This window comes from Watersipora subatra, chromosome 10, assembly GCF_963576615.1.
Source record: "Watersipora subatra chromosome 10, tzWatSuba1.1, whole genome shotgun sequence".
NCBI lineage: Eukaryota > Metazoa > Bryozoa > Gymnolaemata > Cheilostomatida > Watersiporidae > Watersipora > Watersipora subatra.
The window spans coordinates 31,519,632-31,546,279 of NC_088717.1; the positions used below are offsets into that span (position 1 = coordinate 31,519,632).

Here is a 26,648-nt window from a genome sequence, read left to right on the forward strand (position 1 = left end):
TTACATACATTTTCGTAACCTGTATCCAGCCACCTATATACAGTCTTCTATGTTTAGTTACCTCGTAAATCCTCGAGGATAAGGATTTCTCTCGTAAATCCTTATGCTCAAACCGCGCGGCTTGTCGTTGGGCGCGACTTCTGGTTCAAGGTCATAGGCCGCGGCTAAAACCAAGTTTTTAAAAGTTACGTGAGGCTTAGGGCGGCTTCTCGATAAATGCGGTTTCTGCTCAGTTCTGCGCTATAACCATGGAATCGCAGTCATGATACTTTTATGTAAGGGATTTTGGCGACCTATTCATTTATTTTCAAGGTCATTTTTATGGAATACTTTAGACTAAAGAAGAATTTATCGCTAATGTTTAATTCACCACAGTCATAGGTTATTAAAACCATTTTATTCTTGACCAGCATCTTTCCATAAACGTGAAGCCCTCTAACAGCGTAATAAAAATCTAGCCGAGACATGGCAAGTAAGTTCTTGATGCAAGGGTTTAGGAATTTTAATTCGAACTTGGAAGTAAAAGAAAATTCTTTTCATATGTACTGATGTAGCCTGTTTTCTTATTCAAGAGGACGGGGGTATAGCGAAACCCGTCTCAAAACTCCCATTCCTGAAGGAGTCAAGGACGACAAAACCTCAGTCATTAGCCGCGGTCTGTGGGCATACGCGGCTTGTTGGAGGATTATTTTTTCTTTCGTGACTCATCTGGTTTTGAGCACAAGCCGCGTGGCTTAAGCATGAGGACTTACGGTACATACATTTTAGGACTTCTGTCCAGCAATCTACATGCAAAATAGATTAACCCTATTACTGAAGCAGTACCTGACTTCTTAGACTAGAGTTGGCCAATTCTAGCTCCTTCATCTCACGTTTCTCACCAACCATCTGTCGTTCTAACGCAAGGCATCGGCGGGCAAGATGAACTGATTGCTTCATTCTCCTCTGTGATGACGATGGAATGGATGCTCCATAGCCATATGATAGCATGGCCTTTTCTGAACCTTCTTCTGTCTCGACTAACAAAACCAGATTATAGACTTAACAGGATGGATTTCTAAGATTAAGGATGCCAAAAGTCAAATGCTTTTACACAAACCATAAATTGCATTCTATAGCGGCCCCCAGCACACTTTTTGATGCTACCTCTCCCTGCGGTGCTACCTCACTCTGTAGTGCTGCCTCACCCTGTAGTGCTGCCTCACTCTGTAGTGCTACCTCACCCTGTGGTGCTACCCCACTGTATGACGCTGCATCTGTCTTAACTCTTAAAACAATGATATTGTCAATTATTTAATGACCAATATCTACATATACCGTAAAATCTCTAATTGAACGCCATGGCACTCTATTTTCCAACCCTTCCTCTCATGTGGCGATCAATTGGAGATGGCGTTAAAATAGAGGCTGGCGTTTTATTTTTCAAATGGCACCTCAGAATTTTGGAAGATAAATTTGACACTTTTACGGGCGAAGCGGATGTTGCCTTTATTTTGCCCTCACTTTCCAGTGGAGCGATATTAAACCTTTTGGATGCAATAAATCTGTTATTTTACCTCTAACTTGTCAAAGATCTCTAAATAAAATATGCATTAGGAAGACGAAAAATATCTCTACCAGTTATTATCTATTGCTTGCAAGAAATCTGCGATGATATTATAGCCTGTGCCTTGCTATGTAATTTGTTTAAGCTTTTAATTTTTTATTACATTCTAAACTTGAAAGTATATTTTTATTTTATATCTATATTTAACAATGTTGAATAAAAGCTCATTGCACTCATTGATATTTTTGCTGCAGTTTGCAGCCAAAACTAGCTTTTTATGTGCAATAGAAGAGGAGCTATTAGCGTCAATCCATTGTAAGCCGCGTTAAGATAACCGCAAGGATGCTATTAAATAACATGCTATAAATCTGACAATCTATAAGTTATATAAAAATAATCGATCTAATGCTACAAACATACATATTCATGAACAAGTGACATAAACGAACCATACTTATATTTCATGAAGAAACAAAAATTAAAGTTTTTAAAACAAAAATATTTGCGTTGTTTGCTCGGATAGCTGTGTTCTGATTGTTGCTTTCAATGGAACGAACATCTTCTAGTTGTCCAATAGCTTCCACGATGTTTTCTGACTTCAACTCTTTTACTGCACTGCTGAACCAGTCGATATTAACGTCCAAACAATTTTTGGCAGAGCAATACTTTTACGCATTGCATTTAGCACAAATGCAATTGACCCTAAAACTAGTAGTTTATCTACCATCATAAATGCAGACCATTTTTATATACATGTACTTCCAAGTACAAAGACCGCATTAAACAAGGAACTACTATTCCCTTGAAACAGTTATTATATATTTTTATGGTGTTGCTTTCAAAGTTTAAACGAAAAAAAAAAGAAAAGCATTGGAATTGAACAACGAAAGACTTAATTGTTATTGATGTAAACGATTCAGTATTATTACGATTTGTGGACACTTTTCTACTGATCAATTGATATTATGGGTTCGCAAAAATCAAAGAATGTCAAAGTGGCGGTCAAATGGAGGTAGCGTTCAAATAAAGGGTGGCACTCTATTTTTCAACCCTATTCTCGTAGTTTCGGTCAAATAGAGGTGCCGTTCAATTAGAGGTTTTACAGTATTTCGTTATTGATAATAAGAAAATTAAAGCTTGGTTTTAAAAGGTTGTATATGAAGTATGACTCTATACATATAATAGAACTCAGAACATTATTAGTAAAAGACAATTAAATATACTAAATGAAAACAGACCATAATTTGAAGGAAATATTTAACATTGTTACTCGTTAGTGAAATGGTCTAAAAATGGTTACCTTCAGTTAGGACCTTCATTTAGGACCTTCAGTTAGGACCTTCATTTAGGACCTTCATTTAGGACCTTCATTTAGGACCTTCATTTAGGACCTTCATTTAGGACCTTCAGTTAGGACCTTCATTTAGGACCTTCAGTTAGGACCTTTAGTTAGTCTATTTTCTAGAGATGAATTTCATACGATTAAAGATTAAAGGCAATGGCTTGCAATGGTAGCAGTATTTTATGAGTTTTATGAAAGAATTTTAGCTATGAGAACCCTATATTGACTGGCATAAATTCTAATGTTAGTGAAATGTAATAACTACAGTACATACTATGTAAAAAGTAACGTGAGGGGATGTCTTAAGTTCCAGTATTAAAACGTGAATGGGTGTGTCAAGTCCTAAGGATGACATATAACCATTTGACCCACAGAAGAACTGTTAGTTAATTCGAAAATCCGCAGCCTTTTTTTGATACAAACGGAAAACTTTGATCTTAGGCAAAAACTGCTTAGGCAAAACTTGAACCATAACTGCCACGTACAACTTTTATCATTTTTTCTAGGTAAACCAGACACTGATAAAGATTGGTCCACTAACTTTCAAAGTCATAAAAGCTTTTTTACAGCGTTTCAATATTGGTCTCGAAAACAAAACAATCAGCACAACAAGCTCCGCCCATAAATATTTGACGTAGACTAGCTTTTTGGGAATGGAAGTTTTAGATGTTTAGTCTGATTTAGAATGATAGAGATGGGTGTATTAAAACCCGTTATTATCTAAACTCAGCTGTCAAAATAATCTAAGTATTTTATGAAAGGTAGATAAACTATTTAAAATTGCTCGTAGCTTGTTACAGGATGTTTAATAGGCTGAACAGCGAGAAAAATGAGCTCAAAAATGCGCGATTTTATCACAAGCTAGCGTTGTTATCGCGCTTTTTTGAGCTCGTTTTTAAATATGCAATGTTTAATAGTTTATCTACCTTTCAGAAAAGACTGAGATTATTTTGAAGGCTGAATTTAGATAATAACGGGTTTTAAGACACCCATCTCTATCATTCTAAATCAGACTAAACATCTAAAACTTCCATTCCTAAAAAACTAGGCTACGTCAAAAATTTATGGGCGGAGCTTGTTGTGCCGATTGTGTTGTTTTCGAGACGGATATTAAAACGCTGTAAAAAAAGCTTGAGAAGAGAAAGTGTATAACGTTGAAAGGTAAAAGGGAAGAAAAGCTTACGGATGGTAAAGCCAAGCTTACCCTCTGCTGCCTGCATGATAACCTCATCGAGTTCCTTTTCAATGTTTTCATACGCCTCTAGTCGTACTTGGTACTCTCTACTTCTGCTCTCATACTCCGTAGATATTGTTGTGCATTTCATCTCAAGGTTGTAATATTCTTTGTTTGCAACCTAAAACAGATAGCTGACAGATAGCTGACAGATAGTTCCATATTGCTAATTCATCAAAAATAAAAATATAAATAAGATAGTTAAAGTTATATGTAAACCATCGGATGGTGTGATATCTGACACTGTTCCTTAACCCTACAGATGATGTGATATCTGACACTGTTCCTTAACCCTACAGATGATGTGATATCTGACACTGTTCCTTAACCCTACAGATGATGTGATATCTGACACTGTTCCTTAACCCTACAGATGGTGTGATATCTGACACTGTTCCTTAACCCTACAGATGATGTGATATCCGACACTGTCCCTTAACCCTACAGATGATGTCATATCTGACACTGTTCCTTAACCCTACAGATGATGTGATATCTGACACTGTTCCTTAACCCTACAGATGATGTGATATCTGACACTGTTCCTTAACCCTACAGATGATGTGATATCTGACACTGTTCCTTAACCCTACAGATGATGTGATATCTGACACTGTTCCTTAACCCTACAGATGATGTGATATCTGACACTGTACCTAAATCCTACAGATGATGTGATATCTGACACTGTACCTAAATCCTACAGATGATGTGATATCTGACACTGTCCCTAAACCATACAGATGATGTGATATCTGACACTGTTCCTAAACCACACAGCTGATGTGATATCTGACACTGTCCCTAAATCCTACAGATGTTGTGATATCTGACTGTACCTAAACCATACAGATGATGTGATATCTGACACTGTACCTAAACCATACAGATGATGTGATATCTGACACTGAACTGATATCTCTGTATCTAGCGCATATAAAACAACATAAAAATGAATGTACCCACAAAAAACTTACATGTCATTTATCCATTTGAACAATAAGAGATAAATGGGAGATAAATGCATTTTGGTGTTTGGTTATGAGACAATTATAGAACTAAAGGACAGCCTTGTAAATTTGCAAAAAGCAAGATATTAGGTATGGTATTTAGTTATAGACCATCTCACCATATAAGCATCCGATTGGCTAACTGAACATGTTCTTTGTTGGAAAGATATTGTCATACAATTATTTTATATAGATTAAGTCAATCTCACCTCAAGCTTTTTTAACATCTTCTCATTTTCGAGTTGACAATCCTTCATATTCTTAATCATCTCATCATGCAACAAATTTGACCTTGACCGCTCATACTCTGCCATTTTCATATCAGCCCTCAGCTGCGATAACTGGCTTTCAAAGTTCGTTTTCTCCATCATACATCTGAATAGATTGAATACATAACCAACATATTCTGTACAAAATGGAAGCATAACTCCATTAAATTGTTGTAGATGTACCAGTCGGCCTACCGATCAACTCGGTATTTAAAAAGCATGTTTACTAGTGTAATGAATGGTCATTGGAGAATATATATGGAGACATTACCTACCATATATTTAAAATGGTATATCTACCATATATTTAAAATGGTATATCTATCATATATTAAAAATGGTATATCTATTGTGTATTTAAAATGGTATATCTACCATATATTTAAAATGGTATATCTATCATATATTAAAAATGGTATATCTATTGTGTATTTAAAATGGTATATCTATCGTGTATTAGAAATGGTATATCTATCGTATATTTAAATTGGTATATCTATCGTGTATTTAAAATGGTATATCTATCGTGTATTTAAAATGGTATATCTATCGTGTATTAGAAATGGTATATCTATTGTGTATTTAAAATGGTATATCTATCTTGTATTAGAAATGGTATATCTATCGTATATTTAAAATGGTATATCTATCGTGTATTAGAAATGGTATATCTATCATATATTTAAAATGGTATACCTATCGTGTATTTAAAATGGTATATCTATCGTGTATTTAAAATGGTATATCTATCGTGTATTAGAAATGATATATCTATCGTGTATTAGAAAAGATATATCTATTGTGTATTTAAAATGGTATATCTATCGTGTATTAGAAATGGTATATCTATCGTGTATTAGAAATGATATATCTATCGTGTATTAGAAATGATATATCTATTGTGTATTTAAAATGGTATATCTATCGTGTATTAGAAATGGTATATCTATCGTGTATTAGAAATGATATATCTATTGTGTATTTAAAATGGTATATCTATCGTGTATTAGAAATGGTATATCTATCGTGTATTAGAAATGATATATCTATTGTGTATTTAAAATGGTATATCTATCGTGTATTAGAAATGATATATCTATCGTGTATTAGAAATGATATATCTATTGTGTATTTAAAATGGTATATCTATCGTGTATTAGAAATGATATATCTATCGTGAATTAGAAATGATATATCTATTGTGTATTTAAAATGGTATATCCATCGTGTATTAGAAATGGTATATCTATCGTGTATTAGAAATGGTATATCTATCGTGTATTAGAAATGATATATCTATTGTGTATTTAAAATGGTATATCTATCGTGTATTAGAAATGATATATCTATCGTGTATTAGAAATGATATATCTATTGTGTATTTAAAATGGTATATCTATCGTGTATTAGAAATGATATATCTATCGTGTATTAGAAATGGTATATCTATCGTGTATTAGAAATGGTATATCTATCATGTATTTAAAATGGTATATCTATCGTGTATTTAAAATGGTATATCTATCGTGTATTAGAAATGGTATATCTATCGTGTATTAGAAATGATATATCTATTGTGTATTTAAAATGGTATATCTATCGTGTATTAGAAATGATATATCTATCATGTATTTAAAATTTTGAGGAAGGGAGAACTTTATGCAACAAGAGATTAAAAGATTAAGAAATTAACGACATCGTTCTTCAAGAAAAACCTCGCAGTGAGTCTCCTAGGTTAAAACTGTAACATTGAAATGAGAAGATTTTGTTCATCAAACCAATATAAGAGCCTTCAAAGGTCGGGTTGCATTGATTTGCTTTTACAGAGTATGCAATTTTTTTTGTAATAAAATAATGGAATAGACAACTTGAAACAACAGTCCAGTATGAGCGTGAGATGATAAAAAAAATGATTACCAATTAGAAGAGAGGCATGATATAGGTAAAGGCACTCATTACATATACTGTATTTTTCGGACTATTAGCCGCTACTTTTTTCACACGTTTTGAGCCACGCAGCTTATTTAAAAGCTGCGGCTAATCTGTGGTTTCTTTCACCGCTAGAGCGCACTAACCGGAATCTCTGGTTAGCTCTCTAGCGGTGAAATAAAAAAAACAAAACAGAGTCTAACGGTACTGTTCCATTAAGCACTGGATTAAAAAGATGCGATTAATGCGAAACGGTGCCTAATGGCACTGTTCCATTTTAACCATCAAAGTTGCTGCCATATTAAAAAGCACTGTTATGAGTTTTGCGACAAAATGTGCAGCCTATGTATTGTTTTATTATCAGTTTTTTTTAAATAGACCAGATGCGGCTTATATAGGGGTGTGGTTAATAGTTAGTAGTTAGTACAATAATTCACTATCTGAATTACGTGTTTCCCCAGCAAATAACAACAGCGGTATTGAAATAGGATTTCTTCATGTTAATAGTAATTTATGCATCTGGCAAAAAATGTAACTATTTATTCAGTGGTCCAAACATGCATTCATTTTAGAACTGATGTATACAGCTTTAAATGGACAAATCTAACAATCACCCTAGTTTTTAAACAAGAAATGAATAGACCAGCTATCACCGGATAAGTTCTGTAACTCTGAAAATAGACTGACCCAATTATCCCTCATAGTTCTGTAACTGTAAAAATAAACTGACCCAGATATCACCACACAAGTTCAGTAAATGTTAAAATGAAAGAGCGGCAGGCTGAAAGGAGCACCAGAACGATAGTTGTAAAACAACTTACTGATCACTGAGCTTCTGGTAGCGAGTTTTAAGCTCAGCCTCCTGAGCAACAGCCCGGTCTCTCTCAGTTATTGCTGTGTCACGACTCTCTTTTAGTGCCCTTGACTCAACTTCATACATTGCTTTGGTTATGCAACGCAGCTTCTCCACCTCTTCCTGTGTGGAAGCCGACATTTGCCGCAGCTCAACCTGTAGCTGCTGTTCGTACTGTACCTTGTACTGGTCTCTGAGCAACAGTAACAACAAAGTATCAAATTTTATTATTCGTTTGTAAAATGCCTAATCAACGATTTGGTCCTCTCTATCATCTGATACTCTCAACTGTTTGACCCTCTCAACTGTCTGACCCTCTTAACAGTCTGACCCTCTTAACAGTCTGATTCTCTCAACCGTCTGAACCTCTCAAATGTCTGACTCTCTCAACTGTCTGACCCTCTCAACTCTCTGACCCTCTCAACTGTCTGACCCTCTCAAATGTCTGACCCTCTCAACTGTCTGACCCTCTAAACTGTCTGACCCTCTAAACTGTCTGACCCTCTAAACTGTCTGACCCTCTAAACTGTCTGACCCTCTAAACTGTCTGACTCTCTAAACTGTCTGACCCTCTCAACTGTCTGACTCTCTCAACTGTCTGACTCTCTCAACTGTCTGACTCTCTCAACTGTCTGACCCTCTCAACTGTCTGACCCTCTCAACTGTCTGACTCTCTCAACTGTCTGACTCTCTCAACTGTCTGACTCTTTCAACTGTCTGACTCTCTCAACTGTCTGACTCTCTCAACTGTCTGACTCTCTCAACTGTCTGACCCTCTCAACTGTCTGACTCTCTCAACTGTCTGACCCTCTCAACTGTCTGACCTTCTCAACCGTCTGACTCTCTCAAATGTTTCGACTCCAAGTCTCTCTTACCTAGACGACACATATTTTTCGAATAGCTGCTCTCGAGAAGTTTTTATCTCATCTATCTCAGCTATCTGTCGGGTCATCCTTTCTTCAGCATGTGCAAGCTTATTAGTCATATCACAAACTTGTCTGGTAAGATACTCCTTATCTTGAGTAGCAAGGCTGAGCGCCGATTTTGTGCGTTCAAACTGAGGAAATTAAATTTATAGCATGCTAGTATGCTAATAATACACAATGATTGAAGGGTATAAGTATAGTATTTGAATGAATAGAGTATAGGCAAATAGGTGAAATAGGGTGAAATGGCAAAGCTAAATATAGCAAAAATTAAAAAAAAATAAAACATACTGCCCTATTGAACACAAATAACTATCATAACTTTTATACTGCATGATATAAGTGACATTACCTAAAACTAGAAATAAAACGGTGAAATTTGTATCTATAAGGAAATGTACTGCAGATGAAAGGAGTGTGTGACCAAATATAGTGTATATGAAGCAGATAATACCTAGAGTAGTTCATATATAAATCAAAGGATGAGCCTTACAAATGCTTGTGGGACCAACTGAATCACCTATCACGAGGGAAGTATATATTATTGTGTTATAATGCTGAAGTTTCATAGATGGTAATAATATATGCATTTGTTTTATATTTCTAGACTGAGTTTTAGGAAACACCAAGAGTCAAACATATTAACTCCACTCATTTTGGAACAATTTGTCTAGACTATGCAATGTCGATTAATATTTTGTTGATTTACAAGCGTACCTTATAAGAAAGAGCTTCATATGATCAACATTCATTTATTCTATAACGAAACTGAGGATTTTAAATGAATGTATAAGTTGTCTGTTGGACTTCTTTAGAATGAGTTAAAAAACTTTGAAACCTGCTAGAGCCGCATCAGACGGCAGCAAACACACTGTCAAGCTACACTATGCAGCTTGTGGTAGCAAAAGAATTAAGCTCCATTAGTCACTCTCAATTACTTTACATATCGTCAAACTAACATACAACAATAGGTCGGCGAATAGAGTAAGGTTTTAGTGGCCAAACACGCTGCATGAGTAATCTACTAATTAAAAACGAACCTCTTGCTCAAAGTGCTTTTTGTCTCTAGCCATAACAGAGAACTCACTCTCTAGCACCTGATTTCTCTCCTTTAAAGCCATCGCCTCCCGCTCAAATTCATCTTTTTCCCTTTAATCATTTAAATGCACAGATGGCATAGAGTGCTGAAGTGAATTGTACAGGGTAAAAAACAATAAAAGGGCGAATGAATTGAGTAATGATAGGACACAGAATTGCAAACTATAGGGAATTGAGAGATGCAAGTGAAAGAAAGAGAGAAAAGTGAGAAAAAAAATTAATGACAGAAAATGATTAGCGGTAGAGCAGCGAGACATGTGAGATGGATGAGTGAAAGAGAAAGTGAGACTGATGAGTGAAAGAGAGTGAGTGGCTGATGAGTGAAAGAAAGAGTGAAAGAGAGAGAGAGTGGGAGAGAGAGAGTGGGAGAGAGAGAGTGGGAGAGCGGAAGTGGGAGAGAGAGTGGAAGAGAGTGCAAAAGAGAGAGTCGAAGAGAGAGAGAGTGGGAGAGATAGTTGGAGAGAGAGAGACTGATGAATGATGGAGGGGAGGGAGAGGGGGGAGAGAGAGAAGGGAGAGAAAGGAAGGGGGAAAGAGGGGGGAGAAAGAGGATAGAGAAACCGACGAATGAGGGAAGAGAGAGAGGAGGAGGGATAGAGGGGGAGGGAGAGAGGGGAGGGATAGAGGGGAGGGAGAGAGGGGAGGAAGAGAGAGTGGGAGAGAGAGGGGGAGAGAGGGGAGGGAGCGAGGGGGAGAAAGGGGGAGGGAGAGAAGGGGAGAGAGAGAGAGGAGGGAGAGAGGGGGAAGGGAAAGGGGGAAGGGAGAGAGGGGGAGGGAGAGAGGGAAGGGAGAGAGGGGGAAGGGAGAGAGAGGGAGAGGGGGAAGGAAGAGGGGGGAAAGAGAGGGGGGGAGAGAGGGGGAGGGGGAGAGGGGGAGGGAGAGGAAGAGGGAGGAAGGAGAGGAGGAGGGAAGAAGAGCGGGGAGGGAGGGAGAGACGGAGGAAGAGGGGGGAGGAAGGAAGAGGGGGGGAGGAAGGAAGAGGGGGGGAGGAAGGAAGAGGGGGGAGGAAAGAAGAGGGAGGAGAAAGGAAGAGGGGGGAGGAAGAGGGAAAAGAGTGGGAGAGAGAGAGTGGGAGGAGAGAGGGAGAGAGATAGAATGGGAGAGAAAGACTGATGAATGAGGGGGAGGAGGGAGAGTGATGGGGGAGAGAGAGGGAAAAGAGAGAGGGGAGAGAGAGGGGGGAGAGAGAGGGGAGAGAGAGAGGGGGAAAGAGGGGGGAGAGAGAGGGGGAGGGAGAGAAAGGGGGAGGGAGAGAGGGGGAGGGAGAGAGGGGGAGGGAGAGAGGGGGAGGGAGAGAGGGGGAGGGAGAGACGAGGAGGGAAAGAGGGGGAGGGAGAGAGGGGAGGGGGAGGGAGAGAGGGGAGGGAGAGAGGGAGTGGGAGAGAGAGGGGGAAAGAGAGGGAGAGAGGAGGGGGAGGGAGAGAGGAGGGAGAGAGGAGGGAAAGAGAGGGGGAGGGAGAGACGGGGAGAGAAAGAGGGGAGGGAGAGAGAGGGGGAGGGAGAGAGGGGGAGGGAGAGAGGGGGAGGGAGAGAGGGGGAGGGAGAGAGGGGGAGGGAGAGAGGAGGAGAGAGAGGAAGAGGGAGGAAGGAGAGTAGGGGGGAAGAAGAGCGGGGAGGGAGGGAGAGACGGAGGAAGAGGGGGAGGAAGGAAGAGGGGGGAGGAAGGAAGAGGGGGGGAGGAAGGAAGAGAGGGGAGGAAGAGGGGAAAGAGTGGGAGAGAGAGTGAGAGGAGAGAGGGAGAGAGATAGAATGGGAGAGAGAGAGACTGATGAATGAGGGGGAGGAGGGAGAGTGATGGGGGAGAGAGAGGGAGGAGAGAGGGGGAGAGAGAGGGGGAGAGAGAGGGGGGAGAGAGAGGGGGGAGAAAGAGAGGGGGGAGAAAGAGAGGGGGGAGAAAGAGAGGGGGGGAGAGAGAGAGGGGAGAGAGAGAGGGGGAGGGAGAGAGAGGAGAGGGAGAGACGGGGAGGGAAAGTGGGGGAGGGAGAGAGGGAGTGGGAGAGAGAGGGGGAAAGAGAGGGGGAGGGAGAGAGGAGGGAGAAAGGAGGGAGAGAGGAGGGAAAGAGAGGGGGAGGGAGAGAGGAGGGAGAAAGGAGGGAGAGAGGAGGGAAAGAGAGGGGGAGGGAGAGAGGGGGAGGGAGAGAGGGGGAGGGAGAGAGGGGGAGGGAGAGAGGGGGAGGGAGAGAGGGGGAGGGAAAGAGGGGGAGGGAAAGAGGGGGAGGGAGAGAAGGAGGGAGTGGGAGAGAGAGGGGGAAAGAGAGGGGGAGGGAGAGAGGGGGAGAGAGAGGGGGAAGGAGAGAAGGAGGGGTGAGAGGCGGAGTGTGAGACTGATGAGTGAAGGTAAATAAAGACATTCAGTGATGCTCACTTGTTTACTCTCTCATAATTATTTATTCTGTAGTCCTTAGTAGATGCTTTAGCCTGCAGATCCTGAGATTCAGTTATCAGCCGAGACAGCTTCAGTTGGGCTTTTGCATGCTCTCGTCGCTCCTCATCCAACTCCTTAAGGAAAACAACCAATGACAAACTTAAGTAGACAATTAAATCAACATACTGATTTTCTGCTATTCCGACAAGTTTTGCTTCTGAAAGAAATAAAAGCTCAACAGATGGCTAATATTATACAGTACAGACAGTAAAAATGACTCTTGCGTGTCCCTCCATATTTAAATTATACTGAAATTCAATATTTCCTTATCAAATTGTTGATATAAAACTTTTATACTTGAGGGAAAGCGGTTTACCAAAGTTACAACAGGTACAACATATGTAGTTAATACAGTGTAATCTTGGTTCCGCCTCTAAACATAGCAAAGGGTTTTGAGTGTGTTTCGCAGTTGAAGATTGGCTCATCGTCAACAAATATTTTGTCATGTTCAGAAAATGTTAAATAATTTTAGTAATAATCTATATGATTATTAGCCAAATAATAAATAATAATAAATATAATGATAATAAACACCATCTCCATAATAAACTCCGTTTATTACGAAAAAATGAAACATTCACATGAGCTTTTAACAAAGCAAGCAAATTCGCTTAACTTTTGTGACTTGGATAGAATTGAAACTTGTCTGTAATGACTACCATCAAGACCGCTATAAGGACTGTTACACAAGGACTGCTTGTGTCAAAAGTCTAAAACTAATTCCCATTTGATAGCATTTCCCATCTTATCTATATGTATAAATCTCAAAGTTTGTCATCAACTGTCTGTTCAGATGTCTACCTGTTATACCTGTCCAGTTATAGCTATTTTATTCTTTATCTGTTCAGATGTCTACCTGTCCAGTTATAGCTATTTTATTCTTTATCTGTTCAGATGTCTACCTGTCCAGTTATAGCTATTTTATTCTTTATCTGTTCAGATGTCTACCTGTCCAGTTATAGCTATTTTATTCTTTATCTGTTCAGATGTCTACCTGTCCAGTTATAGCTATTTTATTCTTTATCTGTTCAGATGTCTACCTGTCCAGTTATAGCTATTTTATTCTTTATCTGTTCAGATGTCTACCTGTCCAGTTATAGCTATTTTATTCCTGGAATGAAAAGCTCGCTTCGTGCTGGATTTAAACTCACAGAGATTGTAATCGCAAGTTACAAGCCACGCTTTCAAACCCAGCAGTTAACAACTGAGCTATACAGTCCTTTGCATTCAATCGCTCTTATCATATAACGTATACTGTACGCACACTAAATGTGCACTTTTGATTATTAACTAATATTACCTTTGGCATTTGTTATGTTTTGAAATTGTTTGCAAACCCATTTTTTGCTACCATTACCTATTTTTTATTTTCAATGTACCATTTCAAATTAAAATGTGCCATTACACCTCAATTTCCGGTTTTTCGGTTCGATTGCTAAATCGGTAAGGGCTAATACTTTTTACGCGGACAATTGTATTATCTCGAGTAGGAATAGCCTCTACATTCTCTCTCCGTTCTGTCAGACAAAGTACCAGACAAAGACAGTCCGATATATCATTTTTAAATTGTACCAGTATCGAAAGGTACCAATATTGTCGTATTCAACGTATTGATGGAGAGCTTCCGCTGGAACAGCAACCTTTTTTATACACACACTTCTATGCATGAATTGTTACGATTAATTCAACATATTCAGGAGTTTTATTTTGTTTTCTCAGTTTGTATTAATTGTATCATTAACAAATTATCTTCTATTGTAATCATAGCAAAACAGACTTGATTTAACTATCACTTGCTAATTATTTGACATTTACATCTAAAAACTTTTATGGTTTATTTATTTTATTTCTCAATTTATTTGACCAGCACAAAGAATTTTCATGATGAGAAGTTTGAAAGATACAGTTGTATGACACAGTTTAAAAACCTTTACAGTTGTTTTATTTTTTCTCTTAATTTATTTAAACTGCACAAAACACTTTCCTCGTGATATGAAGTTTGTATGTTAGAATGGTAACTGTTGTTATATGTTAAATGAAAATAAAATTTCTGTGTAAATTTTATTACCCGTGCATTCACCTAGTAGGCCTATTTTCATATTACTGAGTCAGGACACACTTTAAGTTAGTGTCTATATAAACTACTGTGATGCTATAATATTAATCACACCATATTCACAATTGACTACTTCTAAAAAGGCATATATCGCGGCTTGTTTGCGTTCTAATGTACATAAATTTCTATGTCACCTTTGTTAATAATTCGGAAACCCAACTTTGTAAAAAAGAGCTAGTCGAAAGATGTGACCCGACCGGTGACACGGTTCAGTGATTAGGATTCGATTAGATTTTAAACTTACTTGTTTAAAAGTATCCGACTTTTTCTCAGCTTCCTCACAAGATTTGCTCAGTCTGTCACATCTAATCTTCACTTCATCCAGTTCCATCTTGTATGGTCGGAGGGACTCAAAAATCCGCATCTACATTCAGATACTATACTGTGTATATACTAGAGCTAAAGTACAGAACCCTCATCTCCATTCAGATACTATACTGTGTATATACTAGAGCTGGAGGACAGAACCCTCATCTCCATTCAGATACTATACTGTGTATATTCTAGAGCTAGAGGACAGAACCCTCATCTCCATTCACATACTATACTGTGCATATACTAGAGCTAGAGGACAGAACCCTCATCTCCATTCAGATACTATACTGTGTATATACTAGAGCTGGAGGACAGAACCCTCATCTCCATTCAGATACTATACTGTGTATATACTAGAGCTAGAGGACAAAACCCTCATCTCCATACAGATACTATACTGTGTATATACTAGAGCTAGAAAACTGAACCCTCATCTACATTCAGATACTATACTGTGTATATTCTAGAGCTAGAGGACAGAACCCTCATCTCCATCCAGAAACTATACTGTGTATATTCTAGAGCTAGAGGACAGAACCCTCATCTCCATCCAGATACTATACTGTGTATATTCTAGAGCTACAGGACAGAATCCTCATCTCCATTCAGATACTATACTGTGTATATACTAGAGCTAGAGGACAGAACCTTCATCTACCTTCACAGTATCTGAATGATAGAATTGACTATAATAGTTTATAAACGAATAGATGTAACAATTGAAAAATCAGACTTCAGTCGCTTGTCTGGTAGAACAATACATTTTGCGTATAGAACAAATGTAAGTTAGATAGAAATGCATTGAAAGTTGAAAAACAAGACAAACTGCAAACATTGTAAATGCTGCAAGAGTGGTATCTGGTGTTAAAGGAAGGAAAGTTGATGAGGACCACTCATAGTCCACATACCCCCTTAAGTTGTACTACCACTAATAATCCACATACAACCTTAGGTTGTACTACCACTAATAATCCATATACCTCCTTAGGTTGTACTACCACTAATAATCCACATACCTCCTTAGGTTGTACTACCACCAATAATCCACATATCTCCTTAGGTTGTACTACGACTAATAATCCATACACCTCCTTAGGTTGTACTACCACTAATAATCCATATACCTCCTTAGGTTGTACTACCACTAATAGTCCATATACCTCCTTAGGTTGTACTACCACTAATAATCCACATACCTCCGTAGGTTGTACTACCACTAATAATCCATTATCTAATAATTATCATTGCATGCATTAACTTACAGCAACTAAATCCTTAACTGACAGATGCTGATCAGTCGTAGCCCTCAGTTCATAGTACTTCTGCTCATTGATGTCGACATGCTCCTTCAGTTGTACCTTCACTTCATCAGACTGACCTATTAGACTTTTGTTCTGGGCCTCAAGCTCTCGCAGATGAACCTTTACAACTGAGAGTTCAGAGTGCAACCGCTCTTGCCGGCGTTTGGCAGTATCCTGAAATAACACAAGTGGTAGTACTAGTTACTAGTTACTATAACATTAGACACTCTTATAACGTATGGAATTATGTAGTTTTTGCTTCGTACTATGTAAAACATTCCATATATAACGTAAAGCAGACCTGGGGAAATTACGGCCCGAGGGCCACATCCGGCTCCTTATACTCTCCTGCCTGGCCCGCAAGGTAAATTATGAACAACATAATCAAGGCAAACAGGCTTTTTTTTTACTTTTATTTAATAATGTAAATTTTATTTTGAAAACCGTTACGTTACTTTTGTAAGAACAGAGTGATGCTTGATTAAGCTAAGAAGTCGGCTCACACTAAGAAAAGTTGATAAGAGATGCTGTGTTTTCAAGAAGAAATAGACTGCAAATTACTTCTTGGCAGAAGTTGAAGGTAAAACAGTAGGCTTGATCTGTGGTAAATGAGTTGCTATGTTTAAAGATTACACTTAAATCGAAACTACATGACCAAAGAGGAAGACGAATACAAAACTCTGACTGATGCAGAGCGTGGAAGGGAGTCCGATGCATTGCTAACACAATGAGAAACCCAACAAAGACTTCTCACCAAACCCCATACTCGCAGAGAGGCAGCCATCAGGGCAAGCTGTCATTTCTCACAAAATCACAAGAAAAACTAATCCATTTTCTCACAGAGACTTTATTAAGGAGTGGCTTATCGGACTAATCTATACTGATATGCCCAGAGAAAAGAGGCGAATTTGAGAGCATGTTACTCTCCCGACACACTGTAGCGAGGCAGGTCGAGGAAATTGTAGAAAACTTAAAGCTTCAGCTGAAGAACAGAGCAGCCGACTTTGATTTCTTCCCTGGCATTGGATGAGAGCTCCGATGTATGTGACACCACCCAGATGCTCATCTTCATACGTGGAATAACCTTAGATTTCCAAATCATGGAAGAGTAGGCAGCCATACAGTCTATGAAAGGGACAACGACCGGTAATGACGTGTTCAGAGAGGTCAAGTCATGTTCGGACATGTTAGAAGTTGAAATGGGATCAGCTTGCAGATGTGACAACAGATGCTTCTCCAAATCTAACAGGGACAAATGTTGGACTTTTAAAAATAATGCGGAATAAAGTAACAAAAATTAACCCTGTGCAGAAAATAATATTTGCTATAAAATTTAATTCGTTATACGTATACTTAAAGGTATAACTATAAATATAAATAGGTATAACTAAATAACTGTGTATTAATTCGTCAGCTATGGGTCCTAAGATTGATAACGACGTTAAAGGTGAATCCTAATCATAAGCAGATCATAATAACTAAATACACTTAATACCACAAACACCAAATACACACATATACAAGTTACTGTAGATAACTATAGTTAGTAAGGTTGATGTAGTCTATGTACTATTTTGTTCCTATTTTTAATATGTGCGGTACATATATCATTTTATGTAAATTTTGATGTTTTTTACCAGGGAGTGTTTGCATGAGATAATTACTATGGGTTTCTATTAAACCCCTCTATAGGATGTTTTCGCCTTATGATGCCAACACAGGAACGAATTAATGTCATATGATGGGGTGCACTGTACTGATACATGAGGAAGCACTGTGTAAGACAGTGTTAAAAATTAAACATGTTGTTGATGTTGTAACTAAAACAGTTAACTTCATCCAAACGAGAGCACTAAATCACAGGCAGTTTGTTGCGTTTTGGGAGGTAACTTAGAAGAACATGACATTGAATATATTGACATAAGTTATAACTGCGTTGTTAGGTGACTCAGCCTTGGCAACGTAATGAAAAGTGTCTGACACATGAGAGACCAGATTCAGGATATCCGTGTTGAGAAAGATCATGAAATCCCAGAACTTTCGGATAAAGACTGGGTGGCAGACTTTGGATTTGCTGTTGTGACGATTGCACTAATGAACCAACTAAATGTCACAATGCTGTGCAAAGGACTTTTTGTGCATGAGCAGTACAGTACAGTGAAAGCTTTCGTGAGAAAAGTGCAGCTCTACTCTCAAGCCAAGCGAAGGACAATATTTGGACCCACTTGCCAACACTAAATGAAGCCAAAAGATCAGGATCACATCAAAAAGTTCTCCACTATGTTAGAAGCACTGCATGCAGTTTTCAAGAAGATTTCAAGATTTCGAAACTCTTGAGAGTGAAATGCAAACGGTTTCTCCTCCATCTAACTGCGGTGTGGATGATGCACATGGTTTCTTACCCATTTAACTGCAGTGTGAATGATGAACACGGTTTCTTCTCCATTTAACTGCAGTGTGGGTGATGCACATAGTTTCTTACCCATTTAACTGCAGTGTGAATGATGAACACGGTTTCTTCTCCATTTAACTGCAGTGTGGGTGATGCACATGGTTTCTTCTCCATTTAACTGCAGTGTGGATGATGCACATAGTTTCTTCTCCATTTAACTGCAGTGTGGATGATGCACATGGTTTCTTCTCCATTTAACTGCAGTGTGGGTGATGCACATAGTTTCTCCTCCATTTAACTGCAGTGTGGGTGATGCACATGGTTTCTCCTCCATTTAACTGCAGTGTGGATGATGCACATGGTTTCTTCTCCATTTAACTGCAGTGTGGGTGATGCACATAGTTTCTTCTCCATTTAACTGCAGTGTGGATGATGCACACGGTTTCTTCTCCATTGAACTGCAGTGTGGGTGATACACATGGTTTCTTCTCCATTGAACTGCAGTGTGGATGATGCACATGGTTTCTTCTCCATTGAACTGCAGTGTGGATGATGCACATGGTTTCTCCTCCATTTAACTGCAGTGTGGATGATGCACATGGTTTCTTCTCCATTTAACTGCAGTGTGGGTGATGCACATAGTTTCTTCTCCATTTAACTGCAGTGTGGATGATGCACACGGTTTCTTCTCCATTGAACTGCAGTGTGGGTGATGCACACGGTTTCTTCTCCATTTAACTGCAGTGTGGATGATGAACACGGCTTCTCCTCCATCTAACTGCGGTGTGGGTGATGCACATAGTTTCTTCTCCATTTAACTGCAGTGTGGATGATGCACATGGTTTCTTCTCCATTCAACTGCAGTGTGGGTGATGCGCATGGTTTCTTCTCCATTTAACTGCAGTGTGGGTGATGCACATGGTTTCTTCTCCATTGAACTGCAGTGTGGATGATGCACATGGTTTCTTCTCCATTTAACTGCAGTGTGGGTGATGCACATAGTTTCTTCTCCATTTAACTTCAGTGTGGATGATGCACACGGTTTCTTCTCCATTGAACTGCAGTGTGGGTGATGCACACGGTTTCTTCTCCATTCAACTGCAGTGTGGGTGATGCGCATGGTTTCTTCTCCATTTAACTGCGGTGTGGGTGATGCACATAGTTTCTTCTCCATTTAACTGCAGTGTGGGTGATACACATGGTTTCTTCTCCAATGAACTGCAGTGTGGATGATGCACATGGTTTCTTCTCCATTTAACTGCAGTGTGGGTGATGCACATAGTTTCTTCTCCATTTAACTTCAGTGTGGATGATGCACACGGTTTCTTCTCCATTCAACTGCAGTGTGGGTGATGCGCATGGTTTCTTCTCCATTTAACTGCAGTGTGGGTGATGCACACGGTTTCTTCTCCATTGAACTGCAGTGTGGATGATGCACATGGTTTCTTCTCCATTTAACTGCAGTGTGGGTGATGCACATAGTTTCTTCTCCATTTAACTTCAGTGTGGATGATGCACACGGTTTCTTCTCCAATCAACTGCAGTGTGGGTGATGCGCATGGTTTCTTCTCCATTTAACTGCAGTGTGGGTGATGCACACGGTTTCTTCTCCATTGAACTGCAGTGTGGATGATGCACATGGTTTCTTCTCCATTTAACTGCAGTGTGGGTGATGCACATAGTTTCTTCTCCATTTAACTTCAGTGTGGATGATGCACACGGTTTCTTCTCCATTCAACTGCAGTGTGGGTGATGCGCATGGTTTCTTCTCCATTTAACTGCAGTGTGGGTGATGCACATGGTTTCTTCTCCATTGAACTGCAGTGTGGATGATGCACATGGTTTCTTCTCCATTTAACTGCAGTGTGGGTGATGCACATAGTTTCTTCTCCATTTAACTTCAGTGTGGATAATGCACATGGTTTCTTCTCCATTTAACTGCAGTGTGGGTGATGCACACGGTTTCTTCTCCATTTAACTTCAGTGTGGGTGATGCACATGGTTTCTTCTCCATTTAACTTCAGTGTGGATGATGCACACGGTTTCTTCTCCATTGAACTGCAGTGTGGGTGATGCACACGGTTTCTTCTCCATTCAACTGCAGTGTGGGTGATGCGCATGGTTTCTTCTCCATTTAACTGCAGTGTGGGTGATACACATGGTTTCTTCTCCATTTAACTGCAGTGTGGATGATGCACACGGTTTCTTCTCCATTGAACTGCAGTGTGGGTGATGCACACGGTTTCTTCTCAATTCAACTGCAGTGTGGGTGATGCGCATGGTTTCTTCTCCATTTAACTGCAGTGTGGATGATGCGCATGGTTTCTTCTCCATTTAACTGCAGTGTGGGTGATGCACACGGTTTCTTCTCCATTCAACTGCAGTGTGGATGATGCACATAGTTTCTTCTCCATTCAACTTCAGTGTGGATGATGCACCAAGTGAAATTCAGATGGAACCGATTGACCTGCAGTCGGACACACTTTTGGCAGAGCACTTTAAGTCAGTCTCACTGCTGGACATCTACTCTTCCCTCGAAGAGTACTTTTCACACCTGAGGAGGCTCAGAAAATCCTAGTCCACTTTAGATCTACCTATCACGGTGAACAAACTTTCTCGGTAATAAAGTTAAAAAAATCAAAACACAGATCCTCTATCCTCTAGGCAGTTGCCGTTGTACTGTCAACATGGCTGATGACCAGTCATTTTGGCAGTTGCAGTTGCCTTTTGGATAGCCACTTCAGACACGCAGCCAGATTTCTATACCCTTGTTCAAGCCCAAAACAGACTGGATTATCCTCGCTGAAGAAGTAACATTAAATGGAAAAGATTACATTTTGTTGTGCTGTTGGATTTTTGTAAATTTGATAAGTTGTTTGTCATTTCTGAAGATTAGGCCTAACAAGTTCAAAATGAATGGCAGTGATTTAGTAATTTTGCTTTGATATTATCTACCAATTTTATATAACAACTTCACTATTTCACAATCAACACAATTTCACATAACCTAGCATAAATATTTAAAGAGATTTACAGACAATTATGGCCAATTATTATTATCAGAAATAGAAACTTTAAATATTTAATTTAAAGCATTTTACAATGTAACAAAGTGGGTGGCCCATTGACACAAGTCAGGGCATGTGGCCCCTGGTAAAACTCAATTACCTACACCTGACGTCAAATGAGTGCAACTTCTCAACTTCGATTGTAGTGATGAGTCTCATTATTATTCTTAAAAATATCACTTTCACTCTTGCCTGCGATTGGAGAGATAAGAAAATATAGGGGTATCTGCATTATATATACTAGTACCCTGGTAGTCTAGTGTGTAGTGAGAGATTGTCATGTGTGCTGATAAAGTACAGAGAATAAGTAGCTGTATAACATATAGAAGTATCTCTATTATATATACTAGTACCCTGGTAGTCCGCTGTGCTGTGAGAGACTGTCATGTGTGCTGATAAAGTACAGAGAATAAGTAGTTGTATAACACATAGAGGTATCTCTATTATATATACTAGTACCCTGGTAGTCTAGTGTGCTGTGAGAGATTGTCATGTGTGCTGATAAAGCACAGAGAATAAGTAGCTGCATAATTATTCAGGAATATCTAAAGGCAGTCAATTGGTGCAGGTGTTAGATTGTTGGTCTACTGAGCTGAATGTCACGAGTAGGAGTCTCGTAGAAAACGATCTTTCATCCAAACCTCTAATCCTGGCTTCGAATGAACCGACAGACAGACTCGCCTCTTATAAAAGCAAATATTGCAAATATTTTTTGTTTTACTTCATTTTAGACATGTGCAATATTTTACCTTTTTGTTCCTTCCACCATAGACCTCACTGCCTAGAAATAGGTGGAAAAAGTTGATTTAGATTGACATTCAAGGTGTGCGATCACCTTAACGTAAAATAACCGTAATTATGAACCATAAACCAAGTGGCAAGACTGGGAGCTACTACAGAGCTATTACTATACTAGGAGCTTCTACAGAGAATCTAATAGCAATGCGTACAGCTTATATGGCCAAGCATAACAATGAATTAGACATGTAATGCATACCTCTTGAATTGCCAGCTGGCTTTCCGCTTTAGCAGCATTCAATTTCTTCTGATGCTTGCACTCATCTAGTTTCTCTTGCAACTCGCCCACCCTCATTTTATACTCTGTCCTAATACTTTCTAGCAGGTATTCCTTTTGGTTTCTTTCGATCTGGACTAACTGAAGGTCATGCTCCAGCTGTTTTTTTTCAATCAGCTCCCTTGCCATCCTATCTTTCTCTTTTTGCTGCTGTCCTTTCTTCTTCTGCCTGCTGCTTTTTTCCATTTTGATGTCAGTTATTTCACTAATAGATAGGTCAGTAGGAACACTACTATCAATGCTTACATCTGTTGTAGGCTCACCGTGCTCGTCCATCACGTCAGCTCAACTTGCTCCCTAACAAATTAAAGCAACTTTACAGCTGAACAACTGCAAAATTATGGCTCTCATGCGCAAGCATTTCCTTAGTAAATGCAAAAAATGCATTATCTCATTTTTTTCTTATTACATTCAATGAATGTAATAAGACATCCTGACGTCCTTACTAGAAGGAAAATGCTACTAATTTATTTTCACCAGGTATATTTACCACTAGAAATTCCACTGTCATACACCCCACGACCAAAGTGATATTGGAAAAAAAGAAAGGGTACTGATGGTTGAGAAATGCAATATTAGCAGTCAAATGGCACTGCAGTGCAATAGGATAACTGCAATGGTAGCTGTAATGTACTGGGTGTGGGTGTTATTATATACAACAAATAGCAATAATGAAAGGAAACGATTATATGTTTATTTCTCTCCCCCTGCAATAGGAGAAATGCAATATTGGCCAATATTAGAAGTATAATGCACTGATATTATTAGAATAATCAATATAATTAATATATTAATAATATAAAACCAATGCACAATTTTGTTTACATTTCAAAACATCATAGCTAACAATATCACGTAGTTGTGATCTTTATATAGATTTTTAGAAAATCTGTACTACATAGTCATTGTTCTGTTGTCATCCAAACTTATAATTAATTAGTGTAATAATCTCATAAGAACCGTTAGAAAAATATTATCGTCATTTCCTTTACTTACACTGCATTGGACATCATTTACAATACCAAAGTACTCAAATGTGTCTAAAATTTCAGTTACTTTGAAATCGGCAAAAATGAAACGATTTCAGTACTCCTACGTTAATTACAAAAACCTTCGGCAATTCGACAATGCTATAGACTGGTGAAATGTGCGCGTTATTGTTTTCGTCAAATGCGCACGACTTAATCGTTCTATTCTCTGTCGCTAGGCGTTTTAATTTTCGGTCTTAACTTTGATAAAAGTGAGGCTTAGCAGGTTTTAATAACGATTTTTGGCCAAATAAATCTGTCTATTTATGTATAATCCGATCAGATGTGTTAGTTTTAGGAATTTGCGGTAACCTTTCAAAGGCTTGGTAACATATTTAAATAGGTTTATATGCGTTTTGTATCATTATTATACTTAAACGACTTTACAGAAAAATAGTTAAATTTGTCGATACGATTTCGTTACAAGGGTTTGGTGACGGCCATTAACGGATAATTTTTCGGGGGTGGTGTGCACATGTGCAATTATCATAAATCTCCCAAACCAATCACTTCGCTCGTGTTTGGTTGTGGGATAATCTTCTGATTGCGTTGTAATAATTTACCTTTAAATCATAATAAATCTGGTAATTATGGTGAAGTGTTTCATTGTACAAGCATTAGACATACTCTTGTACAATTGCATCGGTGTTTTTCTGCTTAGTATAAATCACAATTTGTTTCTAAAATATTTTTACATACTAGAAACTCCCCTGTAATACAGCTCACGACCATAGTGATAATGGAAAAAAAAGGGTACTACTGGCTGTTGAAAAAGTAGTTGTCAGCAGGAATTGACAGAGTACAGTGCAACCTCGGTTCTCGAACACAATCCGTTTCAGAAGGTTGGTCGAAAACCGAGTTGTTCGAGATCCGAAACAGGTTTTCCAATTAGAATTAATATATATATAAGTTTTAATCCGTTCCAACACCCTGAATGTGCATGAATTATGCATGAAATTGCACACTAAAATGCTGACCAACACATCAAAAGCAATGTATATCTCAGAAAATGTTAAGAAAAATGGCAAAGACACAAATAACATAAACATAACCCAGGCTAATCGTACATTCGCGTTGTCGTAATCTTCCATACAAAAGATTACGCTAACATGAACATGTAAAAATAAAAAAAAGGATAAAGAAAAGAATTATGAATAGGATTTTTTACTCGGCTACAGGATGTTCTTTTCTCTTAAAATATCTATCCAATGACACTTGCTTCTGCCTTCTTTTGAGCACTTTTCGGAAGTGGTTCATGATAGTGTCGTTAAAGTCATCGATGACTCTGGGGGCTGCAGCTTTATCGGGGTGGTGGAGTTCGACGAAATTCTGTAACTCGGCCCATTTACTACACATTTGTTTAATCTCTGACAATGCGACAACAGTTGGTCACGGAGAGAGCAATCTACACCCGTACGCCGCTCAGCATCCCTATCAGCTATCTCTATAACTATATGCTATCTCTATAACTATATACTATCTCTATAACTATATACTATCTCTATAACTATATACTAACTCTATAACTATATGCTATCTCTATAACTATATACTATCTCTATAACTATATACTATCTCTATAACTATATGCTATCTCTATAACTATATACTATCTCTATAACTATATACTATCTCTATAACTATATGCTATCTCTATAACTATATACTATCTCTAAAACTATATACTATCTCTATAACTATATACTATCTCTATAACTATATATTATCTCTATAACTATATGCTATCTCTATAACTATATACTATCTCTCTAACTATATATTATCTTTATAACTATATACTATCTCTATAACTATATACTATCTCTATAACTATATACTATCTCTATAACTATATGCTATCTCTATAATTATATACTATCTCTATAATTATATACTATCTCTATAACTATATACTATCTTTATAACTATATACTATCTCTATAACTATATGCTATCTCTATAACTATATACTATCTCTATAACTATATACTATCTCTATAACTATATACTATCTCTATAACTATATGCTATCTCTATAACTATATACTATCTCTATAATTATATAATATCTCTATAACTATATACTATCTCTATAACTATATACTATCTCTATAACTATATGCTATCTCTATAACTATATACTATCTCTATAATTATATGTAATATGTAACTAGTTCAAGTATTGCACAACATAAATTTGTAAATGTTGTTACACACCAGGCCACGCTCAGGAATGTTGTTACACACCAGGCCACGCTCAGGAATGTTGTTACACACCAGGCCACGCTCAGGAATGTTGTTACACACCAGGCCACGCTCAGGATGCCTCAGCCCAATGCCTAAGCCCATTTTTTCTATTGTCTCACAGCTTGAATTTTGCTAAAACTTTGTAACTGATGTTGGAGTTTTCTAATAGTAATCTAACCTTAGTAACTATTGTTATCTACAGTAACTTTAGTGTATTCAGCGGTTATGATCTGCAATAAAATGTAACGTTACAATGTACTATGTGCAGTACATACCGTATGGATCTCTTACCTTCGAGACAGACGCATAACATAAAGATTGAATTTAACTGGGATGAATTTAGATTACTAAACGCACATTTAAAGCTAAGTTTTAGCACGCACTTTACTGAACTAAACTTTAATTTTGTCATCTTCTTAATCTTTATTACCTGTTTGCGGTTTCGTTTTCACTTAAAACAAAGAATGTTGAACT

The 26,648-nt window shown here is 38.2% G+C and overlaps 1 protein-coding gene across 2 annotated transcripts in view; it reads right to left on the reverse strand.

Moving 5' to 3' along the window:
• The window catches only part of LOC137405888 (progesterone-induced-blocking factor 1-like), a 46,092-nt gene extending 22,901 nt beyond the window's left edge, over positions 1-23,191 (reverse strand). For both annotated transcript variants that reach the window (XM_068092330.1, XM_068092331.1), the window contains exons 1-10: positions 22,822-23,191; positions 16,326-16,538; positions 14,993-15,112; positions 12,573-12,706; positions 10,150-10,258; positions 9,059-9,240; positions 8,152-8,376; positions 5,342-5,507; positions 4,093-4,243; positions 826-1,019 (exon numbers count right to left, since the gene is read on the reverse strand). In XM_068092330.1, the coding sequence (XP_067948431.1) occupies positions 826-1,019; positions 4,093-4,243; positions 5,342-5,507; positions 8,152-8,376; positions 9,059-9,240; positions 10,150-10,258; positions 12,573-12,706; positions 14,993-15,112; positions 16,326-16,538; positions 22,822-23,175 (1,848 nt within the window). In that variant the 5' untranslated portion in view covers positions 23,176-23,191. The remainder of the gene's footprint in view (positions 1-825; positions 1,020-4,092; positions 4,244-5,341; positions 5,508-8,151; positions 8,377-9,058; positions 9,241-10,149; positions 10,259-12,572; positions 12,707-14,992; positions 15,113-16,325; positions 16,539-22,821) is intronic.
• Positions 23,192-26,648: the final 3,457 nt, after the last annotated feature.